The sequence below is a fragment of the Punica granatum genome, unplaced genomic scaffold, assembly GCF_007655135.1.
Source record: "Punica granatum isolate Tunisia-2019 unplaced genomic scaffold, ASM765513v2 Contig00061, whole genome shotgun sequence".
NCBI classification, from domain to species: domain Eukaryota; kingdom Viridiplantae; phylum Streptophyta; class Magnoliopsida; order Myrtales; family Lythraceae; genus Punica; species Punica granatum.
Window position 1 is genome coordinate 80785 of NW_022204065.1, and position 12326 is coordinate 93110.

General features: G+C 33.8%; 1 protein-coding gene across 1 annotated transcript; it reads right to left on the minus strand.

Moving 5' to 3' along the window:
* Positions 1-2180: 2180 nt before the first annotated feature.
* Positions 2181-5515, minus strand: LOC116190000 (proteasome subunit beta type-4-like). Its single transcript, XM_031519671.1, has 6 exons — positions 5358-5515; positions 5129-5205; positions 4292-4421; positions 3508-3667; positions 2634-2819; positions 2181-2518 (listed from the first exon to the last, which is right to left on the minus strand). The coding sequence occupies exons 1-6, from the start codon at positions 5420-5422 to the stop codon at positions 2405-2407; spliced, it is 732 nt and encodes a 243-aa protein (XP_031375531.1). The 5' UTR covers positions 5423-5515; the 3' UTR covers positions 2181-2404.
* Positions 5516-12326: the final 6811 nt, after the last annotated feature.

The window sequence follows — 12326 nt, forward strand, 5'->3', positions numbered from 1 at the left end:
AAAAGAATTCAACCCAAAATATGATTCTCGTACATAAGAGATTGTATAGTTGCAAGTTGAAAATGCGTACCTATGATTTTCTTGTAGGTTTTGCATCAGGGGGAGCGCTTGATCTTAAACGAAGACACTACTTTGGCCGCACTATTGCAAGAATGATAAAACAACTTTATATATATCTTCAAAAGTTTTTATTTGTAGCGCTCTATCCCCGTCACTATATATAAGAAATTAACTCCTTATTTTGTTAACTAATCTTTATATTTTAATACGATATTTTCTCCATCCTTTTACTTTCAATTATGTACATGATAGAGTTTTCCATCTTTAGAATAATACGTTACGCTAACTAATTCCGGCATATATTATATTATTTAAGTATAATTGTTAAAATAATACACACACACACACACACCCCGCAGCACCAGCACGAGCGCTTCTTTCATTGTGTGGGGTTGGGCATTTACAATATGTACAGGAGGGTCACGGCTGGGTAGCAAGGCCGATTCCGCAAGATTCTATAAAAAAAAATGTAATTTGATTTTCTTTAAAATTTCGTAAGATTCTAATTTTCAAAAGATATTTTGGATAAATAATTTCAGAATATTTCGTTGATAATTTTATAACTTAAAATAATTAATTTCGGAAGATTTTGTTTAATTTCGGAAGATTTTTTTAAATTTCGGAAGATTTTGTTAATAATTTTATTACATAAAATAATTAAATTAAAAAATATAAATAAAATAAAATAAATCGAGAAAATTTTATTCAGAAACAACTCTGTTTGGTTTCGCAATCAAATTTTAAGATTTTAACTCTAACTTTAACTCTACTCACTATACAATAAAAATCAACTCTTCAAAGTCAAAAAGGTGGGCACCATACATAAATTCACATACAACTCTATTATACTCAATTCAATTTTTAATACTAAATTCTTTCAACTATTCATTATTTTTTCACTTTTTCTCATAATTCAACAACACAATCATTATAACCCAATTAAAATCAAAACTCAACTCAACTCAACTCTAAAATCAAATACACTAGTGTTCTGAGGCCATATGACCTCACATATATATATATATATATATATATATATATATCTCTTATTTAATAATAAATTACCTTATATACTTTTTCCTAATCATTATTACAATTAATTTTTTAATAATAAATTTCTTCATTTATTTTTTTTCGATCTCTATCTGTAGGTAAGCGGTTCCAAAATTTTAGAATCAAACCTTACCATTCTAGGACTTGGAACCGGACCCTATATGATACCAAACCTTTCGGATATTTTAGAGGAACCTATATTTTATTTTTTCATTATGTACAATAATTAAAATAAATAAAATCGAAAAAGATCTTACTCACATTGTCCAAAATAATAACATAATAAAACTGAACGTTGACAATAAAACTGGTCTCAACGAGTGGGGGAAGACCAAAGATTAGAGATTCGTGATTTAGACATTGGAATTGAATTTTTCTTTTTCTTTTTTATTCAATCTTTATTATATTTATCGAATATGAGTAAAATATAAAACAAAAAAGAAACACAGTCCAAGTACAGGGTCCTTAAATTATTATCCGAATTCTACCCTATTATTAGTTAGATCCACCTGGACCTCTACTCTAATGGGCATATTCTTACCGATTCTAGGTATATCCGGTACTCGTCAACACCCCAAATAAGCAGGACAGATTTTGACTTGTTACCCCGATGTCACGCAACAGATTTTGCTTTAGTAGTCTCGCAACTGACTCGGCAATTGTTCGTTCTTCCCTACAAACTTATTCTTTAAGAAACATCTTTCATTTCTCAATGCACTAATGGTCATACATGATTTTACGAATGTTATGCACCTCTATAACATATGACTATGAACACGACAGAATTTCTTTAAAATGGTGGGACGTAGCTGCAAGCATACAGGAGCTAGTTATGGCGACCTAATTTCATGGGTATGACGGGCTGGAGCCCAACTGACAAGAGATGAGCACACCGAGTTCTGCCCAGGGAAGATTAGAGGGAGACCAGAGAGAGAGGCATCCCCAAAAAGAGCTGTGTACATTCCAGACTTCGATCAGTCGAGTGTGAAACTAATCGCTGAGAAAGCTTTTGCATAGTTTCAACCCTGTCTTTACTAGGCCAAAGTATATGCACAGCACTGGAGTTGTAATCAAAACAAATTTAAGGAGATTCCAACAAAAAGGAAAGCACCCGTCGAACATTAACAACTCCAATTCCAGTTCCAATAGATCTTCCTCAGAAAATAACACCAACACAAGAAGAAAGGTCAGAGGTTCTATATAAAACAGGCAACAGAATGTTCGCAGTTCTTTGCTAGGGCATGCATTAAGATCCTACAATAGCAAACCCGCATTTCTAGAGGGATGGTCTTTACCATGAACCTTCAGCACCGACTGTCGGGTTCTCGAAAGCTGAATATCCCCAGTGAGTCCTCAAGGAGTAGGGCTTATATGTAGTCACACCTTCTTCAGTAATTTTTGCCATCTGCGGTTAAAGATTTATGCATATTATGTGCTTCAGTCACAAATTGTCCACCTTCACACATGCAATGTGAAAAAACAATACAATCGAATTATGTGCCAGAAGAGATGGAGCCCACCTGAAGCTTGTTGACTGCAGATCTGTCACGATAGAGCAGCACTTTCATGCATTTCTCCAGTAACTTGACACCATCTTCGAAGCTCATGTTTTCATGCCACTCCTCACGAAAAATAGGCCGTGCGAGGTGGTTGCCAAACCCAGTGGCTACATGATTGTCCTCAAAATGAACACCAATCATGCTAACCTATGTAAAATGTGAGACAGATAGATGAGGTTACATACAAGTAGCAAGTGAATTGATCATTTGACTTGGCTTAAGTCTGATGCACACCCAAACTCAAATACTTTTCGATCTTAAGTAGACAGCAAGCCAAGCTTTTCAATTGACTGAGCCGACAGGAGAGTAATACTCAGGTTGAGATGCTCACGAGCCTAATAGAGCTTCTTTGTTTGGATCAAGGGAAATGGAAGGAAAGGAAATGCAGGGGAAGCGGTGTTCATTATGAAGAATCCCATAGAAAATTCGCCCTTCCTTCCCCTCCCTTTCTCTCATTTTGCGATCCAAACGGAGGTAAGATAATTAAATCCCATATATACCCATTTCCAAGGTTATTTTAGTCCCAAGCTTAACTCAGGCCCAAGCTGCAGCAAATCTATCATGAGCTTTTATAAAGTATAAGTTACGAATCTTTTCATTGTTTCTGATGGAAAAACCAAGTCATGGCAAATCAAGCACTAGCTTACCAAAAATCAATTCAAGCCATGGCTCGAGCTTAGAGAAAAATAATATTCAACCAAGCTCGAAGTTTCAATTTGAGTTTTGTAACTGGAGTCAAGCTGCAGCCTGATACTAAGGTTGACCCGCCTCTAGGGTATAGATTTGTGTTGCATTCCTGTTCGGGGTGGCTTAGGAGTATGTCAAGCCTACTTACCATGCCAAGGTATTTTTGTCCATTTTTCACTCCACCAAGGACCAGTGAGTTCCATAAGGGGTTGAACTTATTGCGCCTGTTATACATCACCCTTGTCAGATAGTTAAACACCTCTTTAGGCCCCAAGGAGTTCCCATCATCCCACATGTTGTCATAAAGGCTGCATTTAACCAGCAAACCAAAACAAACCAAGTTAGATGGAAGTATAAGCAGCTTCTAGCTAAAAATTAAATAGGGGAGCATTGAAAACACATCGTAATCCAATTGCATTCAAGGTTATATATGCTTCATTTAATAGCAGGGACAAGAACCAACACAGGATAAATTATTTGACCTATCACAAGATTTCAATGGCCTGTACCAGATGAATCCTTTTGACTTATGGAAGAAGATGTAGAGGAATAAGAAATCCTGTTAGCAACGATAAGTAAACAATGATGAGCTCTTGCCCAAGCATTCCAGCTGAGCCCCGTTACTGGGGCTGAATAGACTAGCATAAGGGCTTGCCAGAGTAATATAGGCTGGGCGCCATTTTTCCTTTCTTGGGAATCATGCCTTCTTTTCTTAATTCAAATAAACAAATAAATAATTTTTAATGTTTAATAGTTAACTGCATGATTAGTATGGTCATTTGGATCTACCCGCAACAGTATAGCTTGGTGGCCTGACTGCTCTCTAGACACCAAACCAGGTCATTACCTGTCCCCTGGTCTCAAATCATCTCTTATTCAACTCGCAAATCCTATCCTATCTCGGCCAATAAATGTAGCCATGAGTTACTTACATGAGTTCATCTAGATAACGTAGAATTTCCTGAAAGTCGCTTAGTTCTCCACTTGCACCCAGAAGAGAATGTTTTCCTATGGGCTTGATCCGTTCCACACTCTTGTACCGCAAGGTGGATCCATATGAACCTGTCAGTGAAGAAAACATTCTCGTGACTCAGAGGAGGAGGAGACAAGCAATGAACACGAAATCTTCAGAGGTTGCGTTGAGTGATGGAAACCGGAGGCTTGGTGAAACAAACTACAGAAAAGATAGCAGAATGAAGTAAAGTTCCAAATGAAAAAGTGCAAGCTGTTCATACAGTAACACAAATGTACCGCTTGAGAAGCTACGACACCAAATCGGCCTCAAGCCTTTCTCCGGTAAATGGCTAAGAAAGATGTTTTAATCCGTAGAGCTATAACTTTAGACAAGAGGCATTCTCCAGGTCTCTTTTGCAAGTTCTAAGGTTTGAATTAGCAGGTCGACTAGTGCAGTTCTATGGAAGCATAGGTTGCTCGATCATGGAACCGTACCAGGGGGCAACTACTGGCACCAACTAGGCAACATCATAACCGCGGCTCTTCCGCTATCTTAGTTACGTACTAAGCTATTTTAATTTTTAAACTCTTGCTGTTTTAATCCGATGTTGAAACTCGTTCACAGTTTAAAGAAGTTTCGTTTTGTTACTCATTGTCACCCGAATTCCTAGCGCTCGGAAATTCCGGTACACAATTACTAAATCACGAGTACGATTTCAAACACGATCACAAAACAAAGGAAAAGCGAGAACAGACTATCGAATCTCCGGCGTCGTTCCCGATAGGGAAAGGGCTATGCAAGACGAGAAACTAACCTCCCATATCAGCGACCATCAAAATCCCATCTTTGTACTTGATTGCCAACACCGAGGTCCCGGTAACGTACGGATACCTAGACAGCAACACAAAGGGGTGTGTTAGTTTGCGGCCGCCAGCCCAATTCGATAAAAACTAAACCCTAAAAGCTATACGGACGGGGCAATATCGGGGGGAGCTGGAGTGAGGAAGTAAATACAAAAATGCAGGATCATAGAGATTCCGTACAGGGTTCTCTCTGAATCATCTTCGGAGCTCGGTAGCTTGCCATCGCGCTGCTCTTGATGATCCATCTGTTTGAAATTACAAGGCAATAGTCTGAGCGATCGGACGAGCTGACAGAAGGAGACGAGTCCGGGGAAGAAGAAGAAGAAGAAGAAGAAAACAGTGACTGACTTTGCCTGCTGAACAAGCCAGACTGAATCGTGGGCCGAGATTGACGGGCCCCACTTGGGCTTTGACTGCTGGCCCGATCCTGGCCCGTATATTTACAAATTGGAACTGAACTGGGCCGGTCCATCAGATTGTCGGATAGTGGAACCTTGCCTTTTTGATTTATCTACATCTACATCCAATCTATATCTAATCTATATTACAAAAAGGGAAAAGGTGGAAAATGGGGTAAAATATTCTCCTTCCAATCCATCCACACACACACACACACATATATATATATATATATATATATATAAAGTAAAATTGACTGCACTTTGCATTGAATAAGGTTATAGTTAGTGGGGTTAAAATGATAAGTTCATATCCTACCGAAAAAATGATAAATTTATAATTATGTAACAATAAAATATTTTATTGAATATTATTATATAACATATATTGAAAATCAATTAATTGATCATATATAGGACTAAATTTAAATATATGAGAAATTGAGTATAAAAATGTAAAAATAAAATTTTAAGAGAAATTTTAAAAAAAACTAAATAAGTTAATTAGGCCAAGTTCATCAAAGATTATTATTCCAAGATTATTGTGTGTAATTTTAAATAATTTTTTGATATTTTTATGATTCTTAAGAAGCAAATTATTTTTGAAATATATATAATTATTACATAATTAAAATAAATGCATGAAAAGATGAAACCACATATAATAGAAAGAAAGGACACCAAAAAAGATTATCTTTTTTATATAAAAATTTCCCAAAAAATAATAACAAATCATTTAATTCTACAAACTTATGGTCATATAATTAAAATTCACTCCTACACTAATAAATGATCTCTCATTAGTTAATGAAATTCTAAAAAGTTTAAGGAAGATGGTTTAATCAAGTGAATTTCATTTATTTAATAGGATGTTAACCTCATTTCTATTATAAATTAAAATTGTTATTATTATTTATGAACTTATGATCATATAAAAAATTAAATAAGGATGTCACTAAATTTGCATATTTTAAAAATGGATCATGAAGGAAATATATATGAACTTATCATAAGGATGTCATCTACAACAAAAATCTCTCAAATATACTTGCTATTAAATAAATATATAATGTAATGCTTACAAATTAGGATTGTTTGTTGCAAAATATATATTGAATCATGCAAAACTAGTCTAATATTTAGTTATTGTATGAAATTTGAAATTAATTATTAAAAATATTGTATTGTGTTAAGAAGCCAATATATTTTCCAAAATTCAGTATATTTGTTACAAAAATGATATATAAATGTTCAAGCTCATATATAAAAATATAATTTAAAAAGTTATGATTTTATAAATGAAAATTATTATGATATAGCATCATGAACTTAAACTCATAGACAAAATAAAAAATAAATTTTAAAAATAAGAATCTCATAAATATTATTTTAAAAAACAAGTGGAATGAAGTTTTATTCTATTTATTAAACTTGATATATGTCAATCTATATTGATAATTAACAAAAATATAATGATGCAATAAATTGAAATAAGTAGTTTCAAAATATTATTACGATAATTTTTTGCTATGTGGCAAAAATAATTAACTTACTATAATTTTTAACAACAAAATGTTAAGATAAATATTTGAAATTATAATTAATAATTGAAAACTTTTATTATTTTTAATTAGACAATTTGTGTTTCAAAATATAAATAATTTCAATAAGAAATGGTATAGGAATATATATAGTACTACTTGTGTTATATTTCAGATTTGTTGATTATATATATTCTTCACTGTTTGAGATGAACCTTATTGGACACGTAGTTAGTTTACTGATATTATTTCTGAGAATTTCAGTGTGAAAGTAACGAGAAAATGACTTCATTTTTAATGGCTATAACTGCAGGCCCGTCAAAGTCATAATCGGCTTTGTATCGGACGAATAGAAACTAGCACATACAAATAGATTATCGTGGGGCTTTTTGTCCTCAATTCAGCAGTTGAATCCGTGCCACAAGGTCTGTTCTCCTGCTCTCTATCAATCCGATTGACATTTTGTTTCATTGAGTCTATGTTCATCTCTTGGTGCAATCTATAATGTTAGGTTTTGTTCACTCAAACTCCAAATTTGGTTAGGGTTTAGGATATCTATTGGCATTACGCATTAACCTGTTGTTTACTCACTCATTTCTTGTGTTCTTTTGCAATTTTTTGTGCTTTCATAGAGCTGTTGTAGAAGCATCTTCATGTTTCTTCTTCTTCCTCTTCCCTTTATTCTGTCCCTGCTTCTAATGTTTCTTAATTATTATCGAACTGATTCCGGCTTTCGGCTGGGTATATTTGCATAGTTCATCCCAAGAAGAGTACCCATGTCCTGCAATTTAAGATTGTCTAATTTCTTCAATAATTATTCGAGTATGCTTATAAAGTCCCACTGGGAAGCGGGGCTTCGTTTCTAGTTACAGTAAACAACTATTAAAGGTTCATGTAAATGTACGGGTTCCACATGTCCATCTTTATTTTATCCTTTAACTTAAACAAATTTAAAAAAGGGCACTAAAGAGGAAAGTGAAGAGATAAAGACGAAGGTGAAGAGATTGTTAGGCGGCATGATACCTTTTTATTGGCTTACTTACTTGAAAAAAAGTGCGATCTTTGCATTTCCTAAATATAATACATCTTTTCATTAAAAATATATACCTTTTTATTGGCTTATTTACTTGAAAAAACGCAATTTTTACATTTCTTAAATATAATATATCTTTTCAGCAAAATATATATATACATATATATATATAATACAACTTTTGAAAAATAATATAAAAATGGACGAGTTTTGCATTTTTTTTCTAAATATAACACGAGCTTTAGAAAGTAGTATATAAAAAGCACGACATTTGAATTTTTATTAAATACAGCACGACCTTTAGGTTTAGTTACGCATTTATCATAATATAAATTATTCAGTCAAATTATAATGATAACAGCTAACATAGAGCTAACGGTGTCAAGTGACAGAACACGATTGGATGAGAGACCCTACATAATTGGACAATAATAGCTAACATGGAGCTAATTATGTTGTGCCACAACTGTTATCTTAACATTTGACGGAATAGTTGACGTCGTACTAGAATCACAACTCAACCTGAAAGTCGTGCACTCCTATGCTATTTTTTAAAGGTCGTGATATATTTGAGAAAAAGTGTAAAAATTGTGCATTTATATGCTAGGTAAAAGTCATGCTATATTTAAAAGAAAAATGCGAATGTCATGCCTTTGTGTGCTATTTTCAAAAGGTCATACTATATTAAAAAAAAGTAGAAAAATCGTATTTTTTTAAATGTAATTAACCCCTTTTTATTTACCTTATAATGCTATGCTCGAGTCCATTCGTTCACGTTATTGTCCCCTTTTTCTTTTTAATTTACTTTTTATTTTTATTTAATTTTTAACAATTAAAAAATTAAGATGGTAAAATACTTTAGTTGGGGCTGTTCGATTTAGCCAATTTTACAAGAAATTCTCAAACTAGTGCCCAATTTTTTTGGGCAGGTAACTATTGTCCAATTTTCGGTGTGTATCCATCCCAGTATCCAAAAGTTTATTGGGCTCTCACTAATCCAATTCAAACCGGGTCAACACTATTGTCCAATTTTATTTGCCTCATCTTTTCATATGATATCTGTTAGAGAATGAAACATTTATTTCGCGATACAGATGTGAATTTAGGCATTTAGATAATTGAAAGATATATATGATTTACTTTACTAACATATTCGAGTTCCTATGTTTTCTTTCTAATGAATAGATGGATGCTCATATAATTTTCTATTTCCATATTTACAATGTGCAATTTTTATTTTCAATTTGATGTTGTTGACGATTATTTTCATTCACTCCGTCTTCTCAATATCTTTTCATATCTAAAAAAGAAAAAAAGAAGAATCTCAAATAGTAGGGGCAAAATGATGAATTAACTCAAGAACGTATAATGTTTCAATACACTCTTTTATATTCTCTTGATATAGTGATAGTGTATGATATATGTGACAAATGGAATGTTTCATATATATATATATATATATCAAATATAAAAATGGTATCATATCAAAAAGATTATATATATTTCATGATATGTAATAACATTTTTTTACGTAGTAGCTAATTTAATAAACTTAAAATGTTATAATATTCGCAATAATAATATATCATCCCGCGGGGTCGCGCGGGTGTTCTCACTGGTTTTATAACAATTAAAGTAGGTCCCGTTCATGCACATTATGAAGCCACATGTCACCTCTTTATTTTCTTTATTTTTCTTATTCATTGTTCTATTCGTTGTGGTTTTTAAAAAAACTTAAATTAACTACGCGAATTAAACCTATTAAAATTTTCCAAAACTTCCAATTTATTAATAAATACACCTAACGTTGTAACAATTTCGATTTCTTATTAAAATAACAAGACAAATTCTCTCATGCATTCAAATGTATGGTGTTATGATCTTAAATAACTTGATTTTTTTAAAAATGATATGAAGTGTAATATAGTACAACAAAATTATATATAAATATAGACATAACTAATTAATTATAATTATAAGCATTGTTATCAGAACCGGACCGGACCGGCCGGTTCGACCGGTCGGACCGAAAACCGACACTATGTCCGGTCCGGTTCGCTTGAAAACCGAAATTGCAGCTTTGAACAGCCGGACCCATAAACCCATGAACCCGTACCCCTTCCGGTTTATCATTCGGTCCGGTTCTGATAACACTGATTATAAGCATACCAAAATTTATTAATTTATTTGTTTGATTATTTATTTAAGATTATAAGGGGAATATGATGCGAACCTCGACGAATCTGCCGCGAGACCTAACAACAATAGAATGAGATCAAACCTGGGATTGTCCAATGAAGGTTTCAAGGATAGGGAATATTGACTCGATAACTATAAAGAGCCACAAACCAATATTATAAACGGAATATTGACCCGCTAGCTATAAAGAGCTAGAAACCAATATTATAAATGTCGGGCATCACAAGTTATCACACTTGCAATATCTGCAAAGTTGCTGAGCAACAGCTCGGAGAAAATCTCTCTCACAAAATTGAATGAAAACTTATATGTCTTTTCTAGGGAGGCCACATGTCTATTTATAGAGAGATACTAGTTGATAACCTAAATGAGCTAATGGGCTTGACTAAAATAAATCCTAAGTGTAATGAATCCAAAATGAAATAGGCCAAAGTAATTGAAAAGCAACTGAATTCAGCCCTTTGAACTGGGATCATCTTCTAAATATATTTCTAGGATATGAACGGTCGTAGCTTCTTGTTCCACATGCAGCCCGCCTAAGAGCTCGACTTCTCCTCCATGGACATGCAAGAACAGCCTTTGCATGGCTTGTTGGATTCGCTTGGCTCGTGCTCTTGTACTTGCTCTAGCTGGCACATGCTTATCCCAAAGCTCGCCTTCATGCCTGACCCTGTCATCCTGGGATTCTTCCTCAAGCTCGTGCAAAGGGTTCTCTAGCTGGATTATATCATTCCCCCTCTCTTCAAAAAGATTCGTACTCGAATCTATGACAACTGACTTGATTGGTGACTTTTCTGGGGGCATTTGCTCGAGAAAGACGTTCTTGAATTCCTCACTTTTCTCGCCAATGGGCCGCTTGATTTGAAGTTGCTCTTCCTCCATTTGGTTAGGTGGAAGTGGCAATAGCGTTGCGCTCCGACCATCGCTGTCCAGGAATTGAGAAGCAATATGAACATTCTCTTTGCCGTTGGGTTGAAACTTGTTTGTGAGTTTCTCTTTTATTAGCTTCAAGGCTATTTTCTCTTCCTTTTTCGTTGAAGAACCCCATTTCAATTTGTAAGAGGATGAACCAAAAGTTTCGTCATAGCCATCTAGCAACTGTTCAATCCGCTTGTCTCGCCTTTCCAACCGATCGTAAATCAAATCAACCATCACATTCATGCGCTCAAATTGTTGCTGCATATCTCGGATAATCATGTTGTAATTAGTTCCTCTGTTATTGTGATCATTTCCACTGCTTTCTTGTGGCATTACGAAATCTGCAAGTGAAACTTTAAAAGATAGAGATGGACCTCACAACCACTCGCTCACATGTTTGCACTCAAATTAATGTCACTCAACACTCGTGTTTCACTTAATTTTAGACTTTTACCCTCAGTTATACTCACCACTCTTACCTTTTTTTTCTCTTTAGATTTTCTCCTCAAAGTTCATAAGAAACTAAGCAATTCAATTACAAGAGTAAGATCAATTGATTAGCCCAAAGCACTTATAATCATTGATTTCAAAAATTGAATCAAATTTAGGATCCAAACCTAAATGAGAAAAGAAATAATATGATAGATGAAGTTAACAAAATAACTGAGATGTACAAGGAAGATTTGTGGGAATAAGGAAATAAGATATTTATGAAAAGTATCGAAATGGAAGGAATGAATGATTCTAAGAGACAAAAAAAAGAAATATGATAGGAAAATATTCAATTTAAAGAAAACAATATTAGATTTCTCAACTGCACTTTATATGACAGTGGTCCATCAAAGTAAATAAAAATATATAAAGGAAGGTAATTTAGGGATAGTGGCAGATATGGAAGAAAATAACAGTAAATTTTTGAAAATCCCTACTTTACTTGATTAGCAGAGGTATATCTAAGAAAGCTTGTATCACCCCAAAAGTAAAGATTTCCCAAACAGTTGCCCTTTCCTTTTTTTTTCTTTCTCCTTTTTTTCTATGTATTTTTTTGGACGAATTTTCT

Excerpts from the sequence above, each read along its gene's own strand:
- LOC116190000 (XM_031519671.1), bottom strand. The coding sequence starts at position 5,422 with ATGGATCATCAAGAGCAGCGCGATGGCAAGCTACCGAGCTCCGAAGAT. Across the intron at positions 5,206-5,357 it reads GATGATTCAGAGAGAACCCT|GTATCCGTACGTTACCGGGA; the intron begins GTACGGAATCTC and ends GTTGCTGTCTAG. Across the intron at positions 4,422-5,128 it reads GATGGTCGCTGATATGGGAG|GTTCATATGGATCCACCTTG; the intron begins GTTAGTTTCTCG and ends CTTCACTGACAG.